Source organism: Plecotus auritus, assembly GCF_963455305.1.
Source record: "Plecotus auritus genome assembly, chromosome: 1".
Taxonomy (NCBI): domain Eukaryota; kingdom Metazoa; phylum Chordata; class Mammalia; order Chiroptera; family Vespertilionidae; genus Plecotus; species Plecotus auritus.
This window is the reverse complement of record NC_137770.1, coordinates 92,683,949-92,710,860: the sequence shown is the minus strand read 5'-3', so window position 1 is coordinate 92,710,860 and position 26,912 is coordinate 92,683,949. Positions and strand designations below refer to the sequence as shown.

The window sequence follows — 26,912 nt, the reverse complement described above, 5'->3', positions numbered from 1 at the left end:
TTAGTCCTCTTTTAACTCTTATCAGGTTTATCATCCTAATTCTTGAGAGAGGCCTTTTGTTCTCATGGTTTTCAGTCTCTCTCCTCCACACTACCCCTTTTTGCCTACTTTGAATTTATAATAATATGTCCAGGGTCATTTTCCAACAGGAATAACTTAGCACAACTTATTATATAATACCTATTATAAAAACTGCTATAGATCTGACTTTATCATTAAGGATTAACTGCTATGGCAATTGCCCTACTATAGAAAAAAACTAAAACGTAGAAAATTGTATGAAACAGCTTTCAGACAACAGGCAGTTCAAAACTGTGATCAGTGAGGAGAAAGAATTAAATAAGTTAAACTGTCTGAATGCCCCAAATTAATGCCTGTAAACAATTTTTAGATAGTAGTGCAGAGAGGTAGAATCCCACCAGAGGTAGAATGGTCTATCAGAGTTGAGAAGATGTAAACAGGAGTTCAGAAATAATAAGACTAGAATTTGAAGGGTACAGTACTAAAAAAGAGTAAGAGATATATGGAGAACGAGCCTCAGAGATGTTCAGAAAAGTCCCCAGAGCATTTGGTTGAATACTGCACATGTATGAAAGAAAACTTCTTTAGGCCAGGGACTGAGAATAGTTCAAGTTTTATTCTCAAAAGATCTTTTAATAGGCAGAGCACATTGGGTCAAGTCTTCATGCCATAATGTAGGTCTAAATAAATATTAGACTAAAACTTGCTCTGGATCCACCACCTGAAAAAGAAGCCTAGAAAGGATCAAACTGCTTCACATAATATTTAACACATGACAAAACAAACCCAATACTTTTAAAAGAACACCAGAAAATTAACCACCCAATAATGCAAAATTCAAAATATCTGATACCAAAGCAGCAAAAAAAACCAAACCAACTATTATCAGGAGAAATCAACAGAAACAGAAACAGACCCAGAAATGAAATATGACAGAATTAGTAACACAGGATCTTAAAATAGCTATTATAAATTGTTTTAGTATACTTGAAGATGTAAAGGAAAATACCAATACAATGGGTAGAAAAATGAAACACATAAAAGAAACTTAAATGGAACATCTAAATTTGAACATACCAAAAAAAAAAAAAAAATCAGTGAACTAGAACATATAGCAATAGATATATAGCTTAATCAAAATGAACAATGAGCCCTGGCTAGGTGGCTCAGCTGGTTGGAGCATTGTCCCGTACACCAAAAAGGTTGCAGGTTTGATTCCTGGTTGGGATGCATACAGGAGGCAATGGATCTCAATCTCTGTCTCTCTCTACCTCTCTCTCACAAATCAGCAAACATATCCTTGGGTGAGGATTAAAAACCAAGAAATAGAAAAAAATAAACACAATGAACACAGCCTCAGTGAGCTGTGGGACAATTTCAACATGTCCAACACAGATGTAATTGAAGTCCAGAAGCAGAGGTATGGGAAATAGAACAGTGAATGAATCCAAATTTTCCAAATTTGAAAATTATAAACCAAGAGATCTAAGAATCTCCAGAAACCTCAAGCAGAAGTTCTTTCTTTGTTTTTAAATAACACGCATTGTTACTTTTTAACTAAAATTGCTAAAACCAGAGAGAATAATATTAAAAGTAGCTGGGAATTGAGGGAGAAAGGAAAACATATCACATACAGGATCACAAATAAGAATAACAAGCAGACTATTTGTTAGATATCATGCAGAAGACTAAAGTCTTTACAAAGCTGAATGGAAAAAAACACACATTTTTAAAATTCATCAGCATAGAACTATATTCCCAGAAGAATAAAGTTGGAGGACTCAATACTTCTTCATTTCAAAACTTAATACAAATCTACAGTAATACTACAGAGTGCTACCAGCATAAATGGATAGGCATATAGATCAATGAAATATAAGTCCAGACACATTCATGATCATGGTCAATCGATTTTCAAAAAGAATGTCAAGGCAATAAAAAAAAAAAAAAAAAAAGGTACTTGGACAATGGATACCTACATGCAAAAGAATCAAGCTGAAAACCTTCCTTGCACCACCTATAAAAAAATAACTCAAAATGGACAAATAGATCTCATTGTAAAAGCTAACAACATAAAACTCTTCGAAGAATACCCTCTATAATCCTATATAATAAAAACCTAATATGCTAAGTGTCTGACCATTCGACCAGTTGCTATGATGTGCACTGACCACCAGGGGCAGATGCTCCAGCCAGTAGGTTAGCTTGCTGCTGGGGTCCGGCAGATTAGGACTGGGCGAGATGGGCCAGACATGCCCTGGAGCCCTTCCGCGGTGCCTCCCCGGGCCCAATCGTGCACCAGTGGGGTCCCTCGGCTTGGCCTGCACCATCTCTCAATCCGGGACCCTTCAGGGGATGTCGAAGAGCTGGTTTCAGCCTGATCCCTGCAGGCCAGGTTGAGGGAGCCCCCTGGTACACGAATTCGTGCACTGGGCCTCTAGTATAAGAATAACTCTTTGTGATCTTAGATTAGGCAAACCTTCTTAGATATGTTACCATGCACAATGTCAAAATTTTTAAAAAATTAACTGAATATCAAAATTTACAACTTTTGTGCTTGAAACAATACCATCAAGGAACTTTGAAAGACAACCCACAGATGGGGAAAATTTTGCAAACTAAACAGGAAGACAAACAGCTCAATTTAAAAATAGGTAAAGGATCTGAATAGGTATTTCTCCAAAGAAAATATACAATAGCTAATAAGCACCTGAAAATATGCTCAATATCATTTGTCATCAGGGAAATGCAAATCAAAATTATATGAGATACTACTTTACACCTGCTCACAATGGCTATAATCCAAAAAGCGGAAAATTAGTTTTAGCAAAGATATGAAGAAATTGGACATCTTAAATAGTGTTGGTGGGAATGTAAAATAATGCAGCCACTTTGGAAGACAGACTGGTATAGTTTCCTCAAAAGGTTAAATATAGAGTTACCATATGATCTAGCAATTTACTCAAGAGAAGTAAAAAACACATCCATACAAAAACTTGTTTAGGACTATTCATAGCAGCACTATTATCAATAGGCAGAAAGTGGAAACAACCCCAAATGTCCATTAATGAAACAAGTTTTAGCAATAAAAATGAATGAAATACTGATAAATGCTATAATATGGATGAACCTTGAAAACATGTTAACTGAAAGAAGGCAGTCACAAAAGACCAGAACAGGTAAATCTATAAAGTCAGAAAGTTAAGGGTGGGTGGGTGGGTATGAGGAATAGGGAGTGATTATTTAATGCGTATAGAGTTTCTTTTGGGGATGATGAAAATGCTCTAAAACTGATTGTGCTGATGGCTACATAACTGTGAATACACCACTGGACTGTACACTTTAAGTCAGGGTTGGGGAACCGTTTTTCTGCCAAGGGCCATTTGGATTTTTAAAACATCATTCGTAGTCCATACAAAAATTATCAACTTAAAAATTAGCCTGCTATCTTTAGTCAAACATTAAATTAACCCACCCCTAATGCCTTGGCAGGGCCAGACCAAAGGATTTCTCGGACCTTATATGGCCCTAGACGGATGTTCCCCAACTCTCCTAAACAGATGAATTGTAGAGTATGTGAATTATATTCAGTAAAGTTGTTACAAAGACTTATAACCTAAGAAACTATCTTTCAAAAATGAGGATAACTACCTATTTAAAGCAAAAATTATAAACATGCATGCATTGTGATGTTTAAAACGTTGTAGAATTAAAATGTATAACAATAAAACGAGAGATAGGAGGGTTAAATATACCATTACAATATTCTTAAACTACACATTATGGTGATGTAATATTACTTGAAGATGAACTGATGGAAGATGTATATTTCAAACTTAAGAGTAGCACTAAAATCTGAGATAGATAATAATAATCTGATATTGGGAGTTAAAATAGAACTAAAAATATTCAATTAATCCAAAAGAAGGCAGGAAAAGTAGAAAAAGGGAATGAACACATGGGACAAATAGAAAAAAAACAAGATGGGAAACTTAAAATCAATTATACTGATGACTACATTAAAACTAATCAATGACATAATAAACACTCCAATAAAAACAAGTGGATTGTCAGACCCAATGAAATATTGTTTTCAAGAAACTACATTAAATATAAAGATATAGAAAGGTTGAAAGTGCAAGGATAGGAAAGATATACCAATAAATACTACTAAAAAAAAATACCATTGACTATATTAATAATAGACAAAGCAGACTCCAGAACAAAGAATATTACAAAGCATAAAGAGAATGCTTCATAATAATAGGTCAGTTCATAAAGACATAATCATAAATGCATATGCAACTAAAAGAATTTCAAAACACATGAAGCAAAATTTAATAGGATTTAAAGGAGGAACAGACAAATTTACAATTATGACTTCAGATTTCAGTAGTACTCTTTAAGTAATTAAAAAAGTCAACAAGAAAATCAGTAAGGATATATGACTTGACCAAGACTCTACTTTTTTATCCTCACTCAAGAATATGTTTTCATATGTTTTAGAGAGAGAGGAAGAGCAAAGTGAACATCCATGTGAGAGAAAAACATTGACTAGCAACTGGGTATCAAGCCCGCCACCTGGGTATGTGCCCTGACCAGGAACTGAACCCACCACTTTTCTGTGTACAGACAATAGTCCAACCAGCTGAGCCATACTGGCCAGTGAGCTTGATTTTTTTAGATATAATATGGGTATTCAGTTTTGTGGGAGTTTTTTGTTTAGGATTTTTTAAATTGAGTTTTAAAGAGAGAAGGGAAAGGGGGAGAGGGAGAGAGAGAGAGAGAGAGAGAGAGAGATATCAATGTGAGAGCAGAACACTGATCAGACATTCATAATTATTGTTATTTTTTAACAGAAAAATTCATGTGTAAACTAAGTAATAAAAATCAATTGTTACTTTAAAATATTAAAAACTTTCATATTACAGATTTAAATCATAACTACCTATGAATAAATAGCATGACTTAACAATCAAGTTATTCTAAATTCAAGAATAAGGTGAGTTTATTAACATTTTAGCATTCCACTTAGCCACTTACTAAAGGGAAGTTTAACAAAAACATTACTGGCCAATAAAAAAACTTCTTTCAGATATCAGATGGTTATAGCTAGAGTTAATACTCTAAGACAATCCTAATAATGAGAACTATACACCTCTTTCAAAACTTAGCTTTAATGAATCATGAACATTTAAAAAAACCGTTGGTGCAGCAAAAGTGAAAATTTAAATCAAACCTCTTGCAATGATATTTTTATCCTACCTGTATCTTCAATGAATTCCACACATTTTTCAACAAATAGTGGTATGGGCTTCTCAGCTGTAACCAGATCCTGGAGGGGCATGCCAAAGTAATTACTTTCCCAATTTCTACGTGTTGGTGGATTGAAGTTCTTAGTTTTCTTCTTCTGCTGTAAAAAAACATATTCAAGTTAAAACTATTAAAATTTCCTTTAGAATAACATTAGTATTAAGCAATATAAATATACATTTTGTATCAAAAGAAGTATTTAAAAGCCATATCCAGCCCTAGCCTCCTTGGCTTAGTGGACAGAGCTTCAGCCCTCGGACAGAAGGGTCCCGGGTTCGATTCAGGTCAAGGGCACATAGCTTGGTTGCAGGCTGGTTGAGGCACGTGCAGGAGGCAACCAATTGATGTGTCTCTCTCACATCCATGTTTCTCTCTCTGTGTTTCTCCCTGTCCCTTCCACTCTTTCTAACAATCAATGGAAATATCCTCCTCGGGTGAGGATTAACAACAACAATAAAAAAATAAAAGCAGTGAAAAATAATGAATAAATAAAAGCCACATCCAACCATGACCATCAAAATGGTATTCATTAAATAAATTTTGATAAAAGCATTAACTTAAGCAATGGTGAGATAAAAGTAAACAGAAAAAATATATGAGTAAAAAAAAAATGTTTCCTTTGGAAAATAATGGAAAACTGGATAGGTAGGGAGATTAGAAAAAATTATTTTTCAATGCCAACACAAAGGAGAAACTAGGAGTAAGCAATCCTTAATTCAGTTTAGGGATGGTCTGTTAATTTTATTTGGTCTTTACGACATGTCATGTGAGGTTTTGGGGCATGGCTGTATTTGTAAGAACTTAACTTTAATTACCAATTATACAGTGAACCTATGTAACTCCATAAACTTTTAGCCCCATCATTTGTCTCTTCCCATTTGCCCCAACCAAAAATCAAAGCACAACCTCCTGGTTTATAGGTCAATGCTCAACCACTAACCCACGCCAGCAGGGCTATTTCTTTATATTTAAAAAATATGTTTTGACTGATTTTAGAGAGGAAAGGAAAGGGAGAAAAACGTTGATCAGCTGCCTCCTGCGCACTCCCTACTGGGGATTGAGTCCACCCACCTGGGCATGTGCCCCAAGCAACCTTTGTGCATAGGATGACGTTCAACCAACTGAGCGAAGAAATAGAGTCAGGTCCTAATTATTTGCACAAGTAATAAACAAGGCATTTTCACAATAAAAAATAATTAAGTAAGTTACAGAGTTTTAACTTCAATCTAGCATTGGGAGAAAGTAGGTTTTTTGTTTTTTTTTTAAAAATATATATTTTATTGATTTTTTACAGAGAGGAAGAGAGAGGGATAGAGAGTTAGAAACATCGATGAGAGAGAAACATCCATCAGCTGCCTCCTGAACACCCCCTACTGGGGATGTGCCCGCAACCAAGGTACATGCCCTTGACCGGAATCGAACCTGGGACCTTTCAGTCCGCAGGCCGACGCTCTTATCCACTGAGCCAAACGGGTTATGGTGAGAAAGTAGGTTTTAACCCAGGGAGAGAACATCTCAAAAACTTAAGGAAGTATTGTCTGGAATTCAACCACTGAGGAAATTGAGTCAGTCTTTTTGGAGCAGGGTATAGTAACCATCTCCACAGGTGATTCTATTATACACTCCCAATTGAGAATCTCTAAAATATAGAAAGAAGAGGAAGTTTTCAGTAACTTATACATATTAGAGCACCTTTACTGACAGCCATTATTCCTTTTTAGTCTAATTTTATCTACAAAAATTTTTTCTGGTATAAATAACCAACCTATTCATATTTGTCAAAAAGATCATTACTGATTTACAAACAGGATAAAAAAATATAATTTCTAATCAGAAAAGTGTGGGTGGGTGGGGAAGGGAGCACAGGTAAAGCTTTCAATACCTAAAGCAACAATTCTCATCTTAATTTCCAATTCTTTCTGGATAGTCTCTCCTTTGGATGGATCCCCCATTGTATTCTTTTAAGTCTCTGGATATCTTGAAAAATTAACTAAGTCCTTTCTTACTTTCAATTTCAGGTTGCTCCATCTAGCAAACCTCCAGAGCTCATAAAATCCAACTTCTAAATCCTCATATATTATCACTCTCTGGTGATATAGATTACATGCAATATAATTACATGTCTGGAATGTTGTCATCAAAGCATTGGCATGTTTGCTCTGGCTCTAGAACTAACCCACCAAATCAAGTAGTATGTGGACCCTTACTCCTTAAGACCCTTCCACTACCACCACCACCAAAACAGTACAATATGGAAGGTAGTGGAAATGAACAGACTATAATTTCAAAGCTGAGATAGGAACACATTGACTGCTCTCTCAGGAGCAGTAAGGTACTTTCTAGCCTGCAAACTACTAGCTGCTCCCATCTGACCGAGTAATCCCACTTCTAGGAGTATATTGCAAGAAATCAGAAACACCAATCAGAAAGGATATATGCACCCTTATGTTCACAGCAGCACAATTTACAATAGCTAAGATTTGGAAACATCCTAAATGCTCATCAGCAGATGAGTGGGTTAGAAAACTGTGGTACATCTACACAATGGAATACTACGCTGCAGTAAAAAGGAAGGAACTCCTACCATTCACAAAAGCATGGGTGGACGTGGAGAGCATTATGCTAAGCGAAATAAGTCAGTCAGAGAAAGATAAATATCACATGATCTCACTCAATTGTGGAATATAATGAACAATATAGACTGATGAACAAAAACAGAACCAGAGTCACAGAAGCATTGATTAGACTGTCCAATCTATGAGGGAAGGCAGGGGAGGGGGTGAGGAGGTAAAAGATCAACCAAAGGACTTGTATGCATGCATATGAGCATAACCAATGGACACAGATGGGGGGTGGGGGAGAGGAGAGGTGAGCGCATGTGCTGGGGGTTGGGGCTGGGGAGAGGTCAATGGGGGAAAAAGGAGACTTATGTAATACATTAAACAATAAAAAACTTAGAGCTGGCATAGGCGGATGGCAAGAGGGGATGTGACTGTGGACCCCCCGGGGAGGCTGTCCTGATGGCTGAGGATCCTGGAGCACAGATGCTCTGAACATCCCTGATGGTGTCACTGACCTGGCATCGCACATCAAGGACATTCACTGAGTGGCTTTGGGGTGCAAAGGTCTCTGCCAGGTTCTTCCAGGACACAGAACACGCTTTTACCCAAGACATTACCTCGAAATACCAGCTTAGACTAATTTCCTCATTTAGCAGTCGCTCAGAGGAGGGGGATCCACAGCCGCTCAGCTGACCGGGATGAGTGGCACTCCCACAGCGGGCTAATCCCCGCAGGCTACACCCCCCACATGCACAAATCCGTGCACCAAGCCTCAAGTCTATTATGAAGAAAAAACATCTCACTACCAGTCCTTTAATTAGTAACACATACAAAATAGTGTATGATTATTTGTCAAAATAATTAGACGTAGGCTTAAACCCAGACTTTAAAAGATAGAACTTATAAAGGACAAGATGAGGTTGGGAACATTTCAGGATTTAGAAAAAATCTAGTCTATCTATAGTTCATTCACTCTTCTAAACATACCATATGCCAATATAAGCTCTCAGAAATTACTAGAAACTGCCATTTATTTATTGCTTAGTATACACGGTGGAATAAAAGTAGGTTTACAGTTGTGAATAATCAAAACACAGAGTTTATTCTGGTATTATTATTTATTATTGTATTCCATATAAACAACTGTAAACCTACTTTTGCCCCACCCTGTGTATTAGGTATTTGGTACTGTTATACATATAATCTAATCATTACAAGAGATAGCTACTATTTCAACACACCTGGAACTAAAAGTATATAGAAATTAATAATGAAGGTAGGTAAGGGCCACACTGCAAATGGTTTTAGTGCCTAATTAAAGAATCTGAATTTTATACAGAGGCTACATACATATATTTTGCAGGGAAAGAGATTAGGCATGTTTATTAACAGTATCACCCAGAAGCAACATCCGGTATGGCTTGGTAGGTTGGGTGTCATCCTGTGCACTGAAAGGTTGCTGGTTTGACTCCTGGTCAGAGCTCATGCCTGGGTTGTGGGCTCGATCCCCGGTAGGGGGTGTGCAGGAGGCAGCCAGTTCACTCTCATGTCATGTGTCTCTCCCTCTCCTTAAAAATTAGTTTTTAAAAATTTAATAAAAAAAAGTTACTGCACCAATAATGTTGGTGAGAATATGGAGAAACAGTACCCATTATACATTGCTGGTGGGAATTTAAAACAGTACACCCACTCTAGAAAAGTTTCTTGTAAAAATAAATATAAAATTACTATATGACCCAGAAACTGCACTCTTGGGGATTTATCCCAGAGAAATGAAAATTTATATTTATATAAAAATCTGTACTTGATTGTTCATAGCAAATTTATTCATAATAGCCCCAAACTAGAAATAATACAGATGTCCTACACAGGTTAAAAAGCTGTGTTATATTCATACATGGAATATTACTCAGCAATAAAAAGACAAACTATTGATTTATGCAACAACTTCTCTGAATCTCAAAGGGATTATACTGAATCAGAAAAAAAAATCAATCCCAGAAAGCTACATGCTCTATGATCCCATTTATATAATATCCTGGAACTGGCAAAATTATAAAATGATAAAAAGGAAAACCAATCAGTGGTTGGGTTGCTAGGGATGGGTTATGTATAGAGGGGAATGAGAAGGGAAGGTATGGTTATAAAAGGACAACAGGAAAGATATGTTAGTGACAGAAACACAAATCTACATGTGAAAAATTGCACAGAACGAAATACAAACACACAAATGAATATAAGTAAAACTGGGGAAATCTAAGTAAGATCTGTGGATCACATTAATATCAACACCCTTGTTGTAATATTACTCTATACTTTTAGATGTTATTTTTGTGGGAAACTGGGCAAAGAGATCTCCGCATTATCTTACAATGGCATGTTAACCTGCAATTATCTCAAATTTAAATGATTTTTTAAGAAAGGTCATTGCAATACTCTAATAAGAAGTTATGGCAATCTCAAGTAAGACTGTGACAATGAAATGAAAACATATTTTACAGCAGAATAAAGATGAACTAAGAGGGACAAATAGCAATAGCATGTAGCTTTGGCCCACAGGAGCTCCTTCTTCAAAATATATTTTACCCACTCATGGTGAGGATAGGGAAGTAATATTTACCATCTATGAGGAAAAACCTGCCTTTCCTAATGAGCAGGTACAAACATGCTTTGTATGAATTACTTCTAGAATCTCACAGGAATTTCCTTAAAGACCACATTCTTATATATAGTATTATTGACACTTTGGATTGTATAATCTTTTGTTGTGGAGCATCACTTATTGTAGGAGGTTTAGCAGCATTGCTTGCCTCTACCCAATAGATACTAGTAGCAATTCCCCATTCCAGTTATAACAGCCAAAAATGTCTCCAGATATTGCCAGATGATCCCTGGAGGGCAAATTTGACCTAGTTGAGATCCACTGTGCTAGGCTAATAAAAACAAGGTTGACCAAGAACTCAAGTTTGGAAGATGGCCACAGACATATTTTGGAAAACTCAAAATTTTAACTTTAAAAATAGGTCAATACTGAACTCAAGATTGAGAAACGCTACTGTGGGGTACACAAAGATGAATAATCATAACTTCCCCCCAAAAGCTTACAATGTAGTAAGAAAAACAAAACATCCTATATAATAAAAGCCTAATGTGCAAACTGTCCCCTCAGGCAGTCGTTCGACTGGGAGTTCAACAGCTCGCTATGACATGCCCTGACCACCAGGGGGTGGCGCAGAACATGGCGGGTGTTGGCGAAGCAGTGCTGGCAGCAGTGGAGGTGCTGCGGGCCCTGATGGGCCCTGATGAGAGCGGGACTGAGGCAGGATAGTGGAGCAGGTGAGTGGGTGGCGCCAGGCCAAGATGGGTGCGAGAGGGAGCCCAATTGCATATGGTGACTGGTGGAAGAAGCCAGGGGTTGGGAGGGGCAGGGGGCCCAGCCCTGACCAATAGTCCCGCAGACAGCAACCAGCGGTGGCGGGGCCGTCACCCAGCTCCCAAGTGCTGAGGGAGCTGGGCAAGGGGCCCAGCCCCGATTGATCACCCCGCAGGTGGGATGGCGGAGCAGGTAAAGGGGCAGTGCCAGGCCAGGCGGGGCTGAGGGGCTGTGAGGCTGGGGGCGCGAGCTGGGGCCCGATCCCCGCAGGCCAGGCCACCCAAAGGAACCCCACCCGTGCACGAATTCATGCATCGGGCCTCTAGTTAAAGTATAAAACTACAATAAAGCAATTACTTTAGGTGGGAGGAGTAAGTATTACACCACAGCATAACACATTAGTATAAGAAAGAGGTCTTTAGTGGGAACCAGGGCTCCATAAAGATTTACTTAAACTCCCCCCACCTTTTTAATCCTCACCCAAGGATATTTTTTCCATTGATTACTAGAGAGGGTGAAAGAGAGGGAGAAGGGGAGGGGGGAGAGAGAGAGAAACATGTATGTGAGAGAGACACATTGATTGGTGGCTTCCTGCCCTTACTGGGGCTAGGGAACTTGCAACCAAGGTACATACCCTTGACCGGGAATTGAACCTGGGACCCTTTGGTCAACAGCACAATGCTCTAAACACTGAACAAATAGGCCAGGTTAGTTAACTCCTTTTTTAAAAATGTATAAAAGCTGTAGTGCTAGATGAAAATCGAAACAAACTTTGAAAATCGGGGATGTTGTGAAGGTTCTTTCACACCCTTTAAGCCAAGCATGTCAAACTTGCAGCCCAGTCAATATAACAGTACATAAGAAATCCTATCTAATAAAAGAGTAATATGCAAATTAACCATCACTCCGCTACACCCACAAGCCACGCCCACCAGCCAATCAGGAGCGAATATGCAAATAAACCCAACCAAGATGGCTACCGCCACAGAGAGCAGGAGGGAGGCTTGGGTTTCCCAGGCAATGGAGGAAGCCAAGCTTTCCGCCTGCCCTTGCCAGCCTAGGCCTCCAGTCAAGGCTACAAAGTTTCAATGATAGAAGATAAATAAACCCAAACAGAAATGGCGGCAGCCATGGAGCTGGAAAGAGCAGGAGGCTAGGGTTGCCAGCGGTGATGGAGGAAGCCAAGCTTTCCCCACACCATCGCCGGCCCAGGCCTCACTTAAGGCTACAAAGTTTCAATTATAGAAGATACATAAATTCCAATAGAAATGGCTGCTGCCACGGAGCAAGCAGAAGGCTTGGCTCCGCTTCAGGCTACAAAGTTTCAATTGTAGAAGATAAATAAACCCCAGATACCAGGGCCTCCGCTTGGGTAGCCAGGGGGCGTAGCCGGCCTGCAAACCACCACAGGCCCCTGGCCCAGGCCGCCCCACGCCCCAAGGGAAGCCCCACCCTGATCCAGGACACCCTTTAGGCAAACCAGCTGGCCTCCACCCGTGCACCAGGCCTCTATCCTATCTAATAAGAGTAATATGCAGATTGACCATCACTCCAACACACAAGATGGCTGCCCCCATTGGTCAAAGATCCTGCCCCCATGTGGACACAAGATGGCCACCACAAGATGGCCAGCAGGGGAGGGCAGTTGGGAGGGACCAGGCCTGAAAGGGAGGGCAGTTGGGGGCAATCAAGCCTGCAGGGGAGGGCAGTTGGGAGGGACCCAGGCCTGCAGGGGAGAGCAGTTGGGGGGGACAAGGCCTGCAGGGGAGGGCAGTTGGGGGGGGACCCAGGCCTGCAGGGGAGGGCAGTTAGGGGAAAACAGGCTGGCAGGGGAGCAGTTAGGCATCAATCAGGCTGGCAGGGGAGTGGTTAGGGGGTGATCAGGCTGGCAGGCAGAAGCAGTTAGGGGCAATCAGGAAGGCAGGCAGGCGAGCAGTTGGGAGCCAGCAGTCCTTGATTGTGAGAGGGATGTCCCAGATTGGAGAGGGTGCAGGCTGGGCTGAGGGTCACCTCCCCCCCCACTCCGGTGCACTAATTTCGTGCACCAGGCCTCTAGTGTGTTAATAAAAATTTTGTAACTAAGTTTTTACAATATCCTGTTATACATAACTACAGGACCAGTGCACGGCACTGGTGGGGTCCCTTAGCCTGGCCTGTGCCCTCTCGCAATCCAGAACCCCTCAGGGGATGTTGGAGAGCCGGTTTCCGTGCACCAGTCTGGTTTCGGCCCGATCCCCACAGGCCAGGCCGAGGGACCCCACTAATATGCATATAAAATCTTTGGTTAATTTCTTCCTGCCGTTCCCCGTCCCCCCTGAGATTCATCGGTCTGTTCCATGCCTATGGTTTCCACTCCTGCGTTGATTATCTGCACCCCCTGGTGGTCAGTGCTCATCATAGCTACCAGACGGTTGGGACAGTTGCCTGGTCGCTTAGGCTTTTATATAGATTATTAATAACAAACTACAAAATTCACTAATGACTAATTGCTATAACCGTGTTGCATTCATTTCCCTTACGTGCCTTATGCGCAGGTGCACCATTTCTCTCCACTAATACTAGCAGCAAATATTTTAGCAGCTGATTGCCACGTCTGACTTGTTTGGTGTGAGCAACAGGAAATATTTCACTTTCAGAGAACAAGAAAAATAGGTTTATTTGCGTTACGCTTATTAATTTGTGTAGTTATTCAGTGTCTGGTAAGTTAATGTTCAAGAAAAAAATATTAATTTTTATTAAAACGTTCTGTTGTTTTATGTTAACGATTACTCATTTATTTCAGCCCTTTGTATTCAGCATGTCTCTTTATCAAAATAAACCTACGTTTCTATGAAAATTGAAGCTTTTGTTTTTTTGTGGCCCCCATAAACTTAAAACTTGTTTATTTGGCCTGTGTTTGCCTTTGAGTTTGACATGCTTGCTTTACGCTAACATTAGGTGAAAAAAGTGAAAAGAAAATAACTGTGGGTAAATAAATGTGGTCTTGATTCTTCTACACATTAACACACAAACTAGTTGTAGCATTAATTCATCTCTAAGACAGTATATTCCTATTAAGCATTTCAACATATATCATCTAACTGGTAATTTTATTACTGCCATTAACAACTTTACAAACAAACAAAAAATGCACCTGGAATCACCTGAAAAGGGTCCTAGCAAAACACCTAGCAATTCAAGTGAATAATGGGTGGAATTCTTCCCAACTTTCCTAAATATATATTTTAAAAGTGTATTCAAATTAAAGTTTTATATTATACCCAGCATTTCATTCTTAAAACTATTGCTTCTCCCTTTGCTTCCCATCTTATCTTTTAGGTACTTTCTGTTACTCTAATGGCTGCCAATCAGAGCATCAGTGAAGAATGAAGAAAAATTTCAGTGTGTCTTCCTTCTCCCTAACATTAGCAGAGTTTCTTCTTATGTTGGAATCCACAGATTTAGCAAATATGTTAAATCCTTAAAATACAAATAAAATTTTGTGCACGTGCATTTTTCCAGGGAAAATACCCAAACCTGTGCTGAGATTTTTGAAGGCTAAGAACAATTTCAAAAAAGATCAAAACAAACACTCTATACAAAGTATGCAAAGTATAATTTCTATTTGAACAAAGTTAGATAAAAATCATAAGATCACTTTGGTCATACCCTTTTGTTTTGCTCTAAGAATTGGAAATATGCCCTCTCTGGTTTGACTCAGTGGATAGAGCTTTGGCTTGCAGACTGAAGGGTCCGGGGTATGATTCCGATCAAGGGCTCATGCCCAGATTGTGGGCTCGACCCCCAGAAGGGGGCGTGCAGGAGGCAGCCAATCAATGATTCTCTCTCATCACTGATGTTTCTCTCTGTCTCCCTTCCTCTCTGAAATCAATAAAAATTTATTAAAAAAAAAGAATTGGAAATATTAAAAATTACTGCTTTGAAAAGCAGTTCTTCTATTGGAGTTTCTCTTTATACAGTCATAGATTAAGCCCTATTTACTTGAGGACTCTTTCACAATATTAGTTGAAATGAAAAGAAAACATTACAGAGCTAGAAATCATAAGCTAATTATAAAACTAATTTTAATTATTACAAAATTATAAAAATAAATCTTCTTGGATTGAGTGGGAAAATACGTAGTATACCAAATATAGTAGCACATAAAATTGACAACCCTATACACTTTCCTATAAGTCTTGCAATAATAATTGTCCATTGATATAAAATTGTAATTACTAAAATTCTGCAGCACACCAAAAAATGTATTCTTTGTTGATGTGACCAAAAAAAAAGCCATTAATTCTGATTTATTCACATCAGATAGCTATTGTTTGTTGGCTGTTGTCACTTTTTTGACAATCTAAGGTAAGCATGTCAAACTCAAAGGCTAACACAGGCCAAATAAACAAGGTTTAAGTTTATGTGAGCCGCAAAAAAACCAAAAGCTTCAATTTTCATAGAAATGTAGGCTTATTTCGATAGAGACATGCTGAATACAAAGGGCTGAAATAAATGAGTAATCGTTAATATAAAGTAATAGAACATTTTAACAAAAATTAATATTTTTTCTGGAACATTAACTTACCAGACACCAAATAACAGCACAAATTAATAAGCGTAACGCAAATAAACCTATTTTTCTTGTTCTCCGAAAATGAAGTATCTCCTGCTGCGCATACCAAACAAGTCAGTCCAAGACTAATGACGTGGCAATCGGCTGCTAAAACATTCGCTGCTAGTATTAGTGGAGAGAAATGGTGCGCCTGCGCTTAAGGCACACAAGGGAAATGAATGCAATACGATTATAGTAATCAGTCATTAGTGAACGTTGTAGCTCATTATTAATAATTATGTCTACCAGAATATTGTAAAAATTAAGTTACAAAATTTTTATTAAAACGTTTTTTACATACCATTATATTGCCTGGGCCACAAAAATATTCGTTGTGGGCTACATGCGGCCCATGGGCCGCATGTTTGACATGCTTGATCTAAGGGAAGAGGTCAGTGCCCCTAACTAAATAGTCAGGCACTGCATGTTTTAAAAATTCTTGTGGCACACCAGTTGAAAATTGCTGCTCTATGTTATAGGAGTATACGCCTCCTTGATATGTGAAAATATTCTAAGAATTATAATTAATATACTGCAGAAATAAGAGTAATTTCAATAATTTGCGCCATGCCCATTTTTGCCAAACATTCAATGCTATGAAAGCTAAGAAAAAAATTAAGTTTGAATAGGAAGTCACACTTAAGAAATTTACATTTGCTTTAAATTAGTAAAAACAAGCATACCACTGACACAATCATTTACATTAAGTCTCAATGGAACACATGAATCAGAAATGTACTTAAAAACTGACCACTACTTACATTTCAATCTGAATTTGAAAAGTAATAAGTCATGGTCAAACGGACAGCACAGAAAACATAGCAAATAGCAAAATATGGGCAGAAATACATTATATCCATATTTACCCTATCTAATAAAAGAGTAATATGCAAATTAACCATCACTCTGCTACACCCACAAGTCACGCCCACCATACACACCCACCAGCCAATCAGGAGCAAATATGCAAATAAACTCACACAAGATGGCTACGGCCACAGAGAGCAGGAGGGAGGCTTAGGTTTCCCTGGCAATGGAGGAAACCAAGCTTTCCGCCTGCCCTTGTCGGCCTAGGCCTCCACTCAAGGCTACAAAGTTTCAATGATAGAAGATTCATGAACCCAAACAGAAATGGCGGCAGCCATGGAGCTGGAAAGAGCAGGAGGCTAGGGTTGCCAGCGGTGATGGAGGAAGCCAAGCTTTCCCCACACCATCGCCGGCCCAGGCCTCACTTAAGGCTACAAAGTTTCAATTATAGAAGATACATAAATTCCAATAGAAATGGCTGCTGCCACGGAGCAAGCAGAAGGCTTGGCTCCGCTTCAGGCTACAAAGTTTCAATTGTAGAAGATAAATAAACCCCAGATACCAGGGCCTCCGCTTGGGTCGCCAGGGGGCGTGGCCGGCCTGCAAACCACCACAGGCCCCTCGCCCAGGCCGCCCCACGCCCCAAGGGAAGCCCCACCCTGATCCGGGACACCCTTTAGGCAAACCAGCTGGCCTCCACCCGTGCACCAGGCCTCTATCCTATCTAATAAAAGAGTAATATGCAGATTGACCATCACTCCAACACACAAGATGGCTGCCCCCATGTGGTCAAAGATCCTGCCCCATGTGGACACAAGATGGCCACCACAAGATGGCCAGCAGGGGAGGGCAGTTGGGAGGGACCAGGCCTGCAAGGGAGGGCAGTTGTGGGTGACCAGGCCTGCAGGGAAAGGCAGTTGGGAGGGACCCAGGACTGCAGGGGAGGGCAGTTAGGGGTGACCAGACCTGCAGGGGAGGGCAGTGGGCGGGACCCAGGCCTGCAGGGAAGAGCAGTTGGGAGGGACCCAGGACTGCATGGGAGGGCAGTTGGGCGGGACCCAGGCCTGCAGGGAAAGGCAGTTGGGAGGGACCCAGGACTGCAGGGGAGGGCAGTTAGGGGTGACCAGACCTGTAAGGGAGGGCAGTTGAGGGGGACAAGGCCTGCAGGGGAGGGCAGTTAGGGGTGACCAGGCCTGCAGGGGAGGGCAGTTAGGGGAAAACAGGCTGGCGGGGGAGCAGTTAGGCATCAATCAGGCTGGCAGGGGAGTGGTTAGGGGGTGATCAAGCTGGCAGGCAGAAGCAGTTAGGGGCAATCAGGAAGGCAGGCAGGCAAGCAGTTGGGAGCCAGCAGTCCTAGATTGTGAGAGGGATGTCCAAATGCCTGTTTAGGCCCGGTGGGATCGGGCCTAAATGGGCAGTCGGACATCCCTCGAGGGGTCCCAGATTGGAGAGGGTGCAGGCTGGGCTGAGGGACACCCCCCTCACCCGTGCACAAATTTCGTGCACCGGGCCTCTAGTATAATATAATAAATCGATGTATCCAGCACTAGAAATGCTACTGAAGAAATCAACTTTAAGTTGATGAGAAATTCTGGAGACAACACAGAACTATTTAATCAGAGGTAGACCAGTTTAGCCAATTAGCCAGTAAGAAAGCAATAGAAATGATTACTTTAAAAATACCTCACTAAATGCTTTCCAAATGAGATGAGAGATGTGAAAGAACCAAAAGTTTAGCTAACTTTAATGAAAATATTTAAAAAATGTTTAATTTTCAATAAAATCAATTTTACTAGACTGAATTTCTTGAGAGCAGAATGCATAAATAACTAAGTCATCCCTGTAACCTTAGCTTCAGACAGTGATTTGGTATAGTGGGCATTCAGTAAGATGTTTGATGAATTGAGTTTCCTTGAATCAAAATAAATTCTAATTACTAAACAAACACATAAACCACTCCTTTATTACAACTACAAACACAAAGCCATATACTCACACTGACTTCAAATGATCACAATACAATATACTGTGCTAGGCTATGGAGAACAAATTATATACCTTGCCTATAGTAGATATTGCGATTTTCACCCTTTAGAAAATTAATCCCGATGGGGGAAAGCCAAGTTCACCAAGAGCCCTAGGAATAAAGGCTTGGGCCTACACTCAATAGTGTAATTCTATTCCTCTGGTCAGAATTTACTGGTTAGGAATAGGTGGATACAGGACCCAACTCAAGGCAAAAGATGCTAGTTGAGGAGTCTGGAAAAGCAGCTTTCTCATTCCTCTGAACATACTTCCTTTACAAAAGTAATCCTCACTCCCAGCAACCCCTGAAGGAAATGCCTGCAGGTAATAATCGATTATAATGGAGACCCTCTATCAACTGCCAAAAAAATCTAACCAACATATTCCCCAAAAATAAGTAAAAAAAAGAAAATCTGAAACTTTCAAGAAGCTCAAGATTTTGTAAAACGACCTTGCTTATTAAACAAGTGCAAGCCTACCTTATCTGTATTGGATCTGTAAGTATTACTATTTCTACAGTAAGCCATTTAGCAGACAATTTTTATTTAGTCTTAGTTGAAATTCTTTCAAGAACCTGGTTTCTCTCCGATGATGAAATTCGTGCAGGGGGGATGGGTGTCCCTCAGCCCAGCCTGCACCCTCTCCAATCTGGGACCCCTCTAAGGATGTCCAACTGCCCGTTTAGGCCCGATCCTAAACGGGCAGTCAGACCTCCCTCTCACAATCCAGGACTGCTGGCTCCCAACTGCTTGCCTGCCTGCCTGCCTGATTGCGCCTAACAGCTTCTGCCTGCCAGCCTGATCACCCCCTAACCACTCCCCTGCCAGCCTGATTGATGCCTAACTGCTCCCCTGCCAGCCTGTTTGCCCCCAACTGCCTTCCCCTGCAGGCCTGGTAACCCCCAACTGCTCTCCCCTGCAGGCCTGGTCCCTCCCAACTGCCCTCCCCTGCTGGCCATCTTGTGGCAGCCATCTTGTGTTCACATGGGGGCAGCCATCTTGTGTGCTGGAGTGATGGTCAATTTGCATATTACTCTTTTATTAGATAGGATAACTTATGCATTTTGATACAAACAACAGCTCAATGCCAACATGTTTTCCTATATTTTGTGATTTTCATATCTAAATTAATAATTTATGGTTCAAAAGAAAATTCTGGCCACCACTGTTGGGTTAACAGTATTTTAAAAAGGCATTTTACTTAATAAAGACGGAGGTTTTAGAAGTCAAATAATTCTAAACCTAAAATTTTACTACATTCTAAATGAACTACCATATTAATAGCATGGTATCAATTCACTATTTACTAACATTAAATAGTCAGGCACTGCATGTTTTAATTACTGTGACTCAGTAATTAATAACTGTGACTCAATATATACAAGTTTGCTGGAGGCAAAGAACAGCGGTAGTTAACATATAAATGCGAGAAGGCCTTAGAAGGCAAATGGACTTTGATATTCAGCAGGGCTGAAAATCAGCATTGTATTACCCTGCTGCTGGCTGAATGGTTGAAGGCAATCCCTTAACCTGATAATCTTTTGTTTACCAAACCTTACCATCGATATGTCTGTTTGTTTTGCTAAAGGGCAACTGTGTATTCTAGTAAATAAAAAACTAATGGGTCCGGGCATTCAGGGAACCTCTCAGCTAGAGAATAAGGTCTCTGCCTGGCTCCCCCAATGCCTTCTAAATTTATATTTATTGTCTAGTATATCCATTTGTGCATCAGCCCCCTCTCCAGACCTTGAACCCTAGCCGTGCCGGTCTCGGCTTCACACATGTTGATATGTATGCAGTTTTTTAAAGAAAACATACCTATTTTGGTGTTCTTCACCAAACATTCTCCAAACCCTATTACAATGGCTAAAGCAGCAGAATCTAAGACACAATCTGATAGTGGAGTTTAGCGAAAAGGGAGCAGTAAGCTCTAGCCCAGGGGTGGGCAAACTTTTTGACTTGAGGGCCACAATGGGTTCTTAAACTGGACCGGAGGGCCGGAACAAAAGCACGGATGGAGTGTTTGTGTGAACTAATATAAATTCAAAGTAAAGGAGCGGAGGGGAGAGCAAGAGAACCCTCCGCTCTTTCGGCTCCGTGGGCCGGATAGAACAGCCAAACGGGCCGGATCCGGCCTGCGGGCCGTAGTTTGCCCACGGCTGCTCTAGCCGGTGTGGCTCAGTTGGGCGTCATCCGAGGCACTGAAAGAAAGGTTGTGGATTTGATTACTAGTCAGGGCACATGCCCAGGTTATGGGCTCAATCCTAGTTAGGGGATGTGCAGGAGGCAGCCGATCGATGTTTTGCTCTCACATCAATGTTTCTCCCTCTCCCTCTCTCCCCCTCTTTCTCTCTCCTCCTCTCCCCTTTCCTCACTCTCTAAGAGGATCAATAAAAACAAACAAAAAACAACTCTTAAAACAAAAAAAGCCCAGATGTGATGGCTCAGTGCTTGAGCGTCGACCTATAAACCAGGAGGTCACGGTTTGATTCCCGAGTTGGCACATGCCTGGGCTGCAGGCTAGATTTAGATTCCCAGAGCGGGGTGTGCAGGAGGCAGCCCATCAATGATTCTCTCTCATCACCAATGTTTCTATATCTCTCTCCCTCTCCCTTCCTCTCTGATATCAATACAAATATATTTTTTAAATGTCTTAGAGGGTTTCTTCCCATAACTAAAACTAAACTCATTTGGGGGTATAGAATCAAAGACAATTAAGCATAAAGCTGACAACTAAGCTCAGCTGAAAAGAAGTAGATCTCTGAGCCTTCCTTAGATGTCACTAATACCCAAAAGTTATGATTTCCTACATCTGAGAAAAGATTCCTAGACTATGGCTCCCATTTTAGAATCTAAGAATGAAGGTAAACATAATGAACTTTTTTCTTAGAGGAAAAAAAAAAAAAAAAAGCTAAGAAGCTAACAAGTGCATAAACTCAGGATCAGAAATCATACGTAGGATTATTCAATTTAAAAACGAGTCCAGAAACTAATCCAGCAAATGGGACAAAGGGCTGTTCTAAAATACAGACAGAGTAATACTGGAATATTTCAGGCCTGATGCACATCACAATAGTATTTATTGAGCACTGCTGTATGCCAGGCACTTGAAACACATAGTTCCAATTGCTAGCATAATTCCAAGAAAAGTATTACACAGATGCTCCTCAACTTATGAGGTATATCCAAATAAGACTATCATGAGTTGAAAATATCATGCAATTCAAAATGTATTTAATATACCTAATCTACTGAACATCATAGTTTAGCCTAGCCTATCTTAAACATGCTCAGAACACAGTATCTACAAAATGCTGGCAGTATAGTACACTGCAGAGTATCAATTGTTTACCCTTATGATGGCATGCCTGAATGGGAGTAGCGGCTCGCTGCCCCTGCCCAACATCATAAGAGAATATAATACTGTACCGCTTATTGCTAGCCTGGGAAATGATCAAAATTCAAATTATGGGCTCTACAGCAGCGGCTCTCAACCTGTGGGTCGCGACCCACAGGTTGAGAACCGCTAGCAGGGTCGCCTAAGACTGTCGGAAAACACAGATATTTACATTACGATTCATAACAGTAGCAAAATTACAGTTAGGAAGTAGCAACGAAAATAATTTTATGGTTGGGGGTCACCACAACATGAAGAACTGTATTAAAGGGTCGCGGCATTGGGAAGGTTGAGAACCATTGTTCTAGATGAAAGTACAAAAAGTTACAAACTTACACAGGTAGTATGTTCCCAAAATCTGGCTCTAGAACATGTGCTCTTAACTATTATGCTTCCTTAAATTGCTCTAGTAGTACTTCCTAACCTTGTCCCAACCACAGGGTATTGTCTCTCAAACTAACATTTAAGCTCTTTTAACTTTTTAAACCCTCAAACAGCTTTTTTACAGACTTAAGCATGTTTTTAGTGAATGTTATTGAACTGAAACATAAGACATCTTTAATTACTCAAATCCAACTTACACTATGAAAATAAATTTTAGGCAAACTAAGCTGCACTAAAGTGTTCTAGCCTTTCTGTAATGCTTTAAAATATATATCATGAATAACTGTTAGCCACAGAGAGATCCAAGGCATTTCACAGTACATATATAAATACAAAGCCCTAAAATATAACCGTGGCACAAAAATGTGTCTATGAAGTTGCATTGTAATATACCGGTATGTTTATCTTTTTAAGACCATAGGTCTAGAAAACAAACATTAAAGTGACACCACATTTTTAAAATTACTTATAGGTCTAAAAGTTTCTAAAATATATTTTTTCCAATTTTCTTAGGAGTTCCACTATCATAACACATGAATCTAAAAATTAAAACAAGCCTATATAATAAAAGGCTGAATATGCAAATAGACCGAACAGCAGAACTGGTTGCTATGACGTGCACTGACCACAAAGGGGCGTGCACAGACATGGTGGGCGTTGGCAGTAGCAGGAAGGTGGAGCAGGTGAGCCAGGGTGCCAGTCACTGTCATCAGGGCGAGACTTTGGTGGTTACTGAAAATTCTTTGCTCCTGCGCGCTGCGGTCCCACCTGGTGCTCACACCTGCTGCCAGTGCCGGCCCCACTTGCACCTGCAACCGGTGCCAGAGCCGCCACTTGAACCCACTGCCAGCGCTGGCCCCGCTCACACCCGCAGCTGGCACCAAAGCAGCCACTCGCACCTGCTGTCGGTGCCCAGCGCCAGCCCTGATCGCCCCTGAGGGCTTCTCCACCTCTCCCTGCTCCTGAGGGGCGATTGGGACAGCAGCTGCCATTTGCACCCATTGATGGTGCCAGCCCCGCTTGCGCCCGCTACTGGCCCTGGTCCCAATTGCTCCGTGGCATCAGCGGGTGCGAGCGGCGGTGGTGGGAGCGGGGCTGCCAGCAGACAGGGCACCGGGGGGCTGCAGTGGGAGGGGCTGGGCAGGGGCACAGAGGAGCTGAGACCCACTCCTGTGCCTACCGCAGCCTCACGGCCCACAGTTCCTTCAAGGTGCACGAAATCATGCACTGGGCCCCTAGTGTTATTATAAAAGTGTAAGGAGCCCTAGCCTGTTTGGCTCAGTGGATAGAGCATCGGCCTGTGGACCAAAGGGTCCTGGGTTCGATTCCGGTCAAGGACACATATCTTGGTTACATGCTCCTCCCCGGCCCAGGCCCCGGTCAGGGCTCAGGCAGGAATGCAACCAATCGATGTGTTTCTCTCACATTGATGTTTCTCTCTCTGTCTTTCCCTCTCTCTTCCACTCTGCCTAAAAATCAATGGCAAAATATCTTCAGATGAGGATTAACAAAAAATAAAAAAGTAATGAAAGTGCAAGGGAATTCTATAACAGCTCTAAAAGTTAAGATAGCCAAGATCACTGTTAGTAAAATCAACAGAAAACAGATTATAAGTACAACTCAAAGCTAACTCATCATTTCAATACAAGTAAGGAAAAAGACTGGCTGATACCAAACGAAAAGGGATATATTACACAAAGCACTGAATCAAATATATGAACCATTTGCATGTGTGGAATAAGAGAACTTAGGTCCGTTATTAATTCCCATTTGTATCTGTGGATAGGAATAATAATAAAAATTAAAGACAAATTACTATAATAAGTGAATTTAAGATGCCAATGACTAAAAACAGCACCATTATTCCATGTACTTCTAAAAAAAACCACCAAAACAACCGTGTTAAATTATGACATGCCATCGTTAGACACATGCAGATTTAACAGATTTTAAAAAGTTAAAAAAAGAAAAGGATTTTGGAATCAATAAAATATATATATAAAAGCCTAAGTGACCGTCGCAACCGAAACAACCAAACGGACGACCAGGCCGGCAGGGAGGTTAGTGAGGGCCAACCAAATGACTGAGCAGTGGGCTGTGTGGGGGACCAGGCCAGCAGGGGTGTTAGTGAGGGCCAACCAAAGAATGAGCATCAGGCTGCGTGGGGTGACCAGGCTGGCAGGAGGGTTAGTGAGGGACGACTAAATGACTGAACAGCAGGCTGTGTGGGGCAACCAGGCTGGTAGAGGGGGGCAGTGAGGGGCGACCAGGATGGCGGGGGGGGGAGGGACAGTTGGGAGTGACCAGGCAGGTGAGCAATTAGGAGCCAGTGGTCCCGGATTGTGAGAGGGATGTCCCGACTGCCAGTTTAGGCCCAATCCCAGTGATCGGGCCTAAACCGGCAGTCAGACATCCCCTGAGGGGTCCTGGATTGGAGAGGGTGCAGGCAGGGCTGAGGGGACCCCCCCCCCACCAATGCACGAATTTTGTGCACCGGACCTCTAGTAGTTAAATAATTAGGTAGGGCAAAATGGATGTGAAGAGATTTAATTCAATTCCAGGAACATTATCATTAATAAACTAGCTGAAATTAGTAACCATGCTAAAATTTCAAAATATAAATGCAGATTTGGCACATTCCTTTCCCTCACAATGCTCAGAATTAAGAAATTAACACTGGAAGAGCTATAGTAATAACATCAAGCCATTGAAATATTCAAGCCTTTTGTACATTTATCCCAAAGAAATAATCCAAAAGCAAATTAACTAGCCACTACAATAAAAGACAGCAAAATTTAAAACTTGGAAGCCTACTTATTTAGCTTTGGTACAATTCTAAATGGAAAACTATATAATAGCAAAAAGTGTAATTTGAAAGACTAAGGAGCAATATGGAAAAATATGACTAAGTAAAAAAACATGTGTACACTGATTCCAGCTAAATAAAAATTAGTTAAACTGGGAAGAAGACAAAAAGAACATAGGTTGGGGGTAAAGATGGCGGAACGCGGTTACAGCTTTTCATTGACTACTTTCAGCCCATCTGGTAAACTTGTTCGGATTGAATATGCTTTGGCTGCTGTAGCTGGAGGAGCCCCTTCAGTGGGAATTAAAGCTGCAAATGGTGTGGTATTAGCAACAGAGAAGAAACAGAAATCCATTCGGAATGATGAGCGAAGTGTTCACAAAGTGGAGCCAATTACCAAACATACGGGCTTGGTATACAGTGGCATGGGCCCAGATTACAGAGTGTTTGTGCACAGAGCTCAAAAACTAGCTTAGCAATATTATCTTGTTTACCAAGAACCCATTCCCACAGCTCAGCTGGTACAGAGAGTAGCTTCTGTGATGCAAGAATATACCCAAACAGGTGGTGTTCGTCCATTTGGAGTTTCTTTACTAATTTGTGGTTGGAATGAGGGGCGACAATATTTATTTCAGTCAGATCCATCAGGAGCTTACTTTGCCTTGAAAGCCATAGCGATGGGAAAGAACTATGTGAATAGAAAAACTTTTCTTGAGAAAAGATATAATGAAGATCTAGAACTTGAAGATGCCATTCATACAGCCATATTAACCCTAAAGGAAACCTTTGAAGGGCAGATGACAGAAGATAACATAGAAGTTGGAATCTGCAATGAAGCTGGATTTAGGAGGCTTACTCCAACTGAAGTTAAGGATTACTTGGCTGCCATAGCATAATGAAGTGACTGAAAATCTGGAATTGCAGATAATCTCTATACTTAAACATGTTTAAAGTATGTTTTGTTTTGCAAACTTTTTGCATACTTATTTCTACACTAGAGGCCCAGTGCACAAAATTCATGCACTTGGGGGTGTCCCTCAGCCCGGCCTGCACTCTCTCACAGTCTGGGGAGCAGGCCTAAGCTGGCAGTCCATCATCCTTAGCACTGCCGTGGAGGCAGGAAAGGCTCCCACCACTGCCACTGTGCTCACCAGTAGTGAACCTGGCTTCTGGCTGAGCGGTGCTCCCCGTGGGAGTGCACTGACCACCAGGGGCCAGCGCCTTTGTTGAGCGTCTGCCACCTGGTGGTCAGTGTGCGTCATAGCGACTGGTTGTTCCACCATTCAGTTGATTTGCATATTAGCCTTTTATTATATAGGATGATTTAATGGATCAGTGTTTTTAAAATGATACTTGTAACTCATAATAAACTGTTAAATACAACTTTCAAATTTTTAGGAGTTAGTAAAATTTTAAAATAGTCATTTTCTGCTTTTTATCTCAGTTAATTTCTGGAAACTATGTTGCAAAACAGAATGGTGAAGTCATTCTTTAGTCTTCATGCAATTTTGGTTAAGTCAAATCTTATCCTCTTTCTTTACTACCAACAAAGCAAAATGCCGATTTTGGTAAGCACTGTTTTTAGAGCTGAGAAAATCTATAGACGTTCATGTATTCCTGAGACAAGGTAGG

At 40.9% G+C, this 26,912-nt stretch overlaps 1 protein-coding gene and 1 pseudogene across 5 annotated transcripts in view; one reads left to right on the top strand and one right to left on the bottom strand.

Moving 5' to 3' along the window:
* The window catches only part of ARHGAP5 (Rho GTPase activating protein 5), a 103,782-nt gene that overhangs the window by 46,165 nt on the left and 30,705 nt on the right, over window positions 1-26,912 (bottom strand). For 3 of the 4 annotated variants that reach the window (XM_080686445.1, XM_080686444.1, XM_080686446.1), the window contains one exon: window positions 5,287-5,434. In XM_080686445.1, the coding sequence (XP_080542571.1) occupies window positions 5,287-5,434 (148 nt within the window). The remainder of the gene's footprint in view (window positions 1-5,286; window positions 5,435-26,912) is intronic. The other variant, XM_080686447.1, reaches the window with a different exon arrangement.
* Window positions 25,470-26,268, top strand: LOC308257250 (proteasome subunit alpha type-2-like; annotated as a pseudogene). Its single transcript has one exon. The product of its transcript is annotated as a proteasome subunit alpha type-2-like (transcript).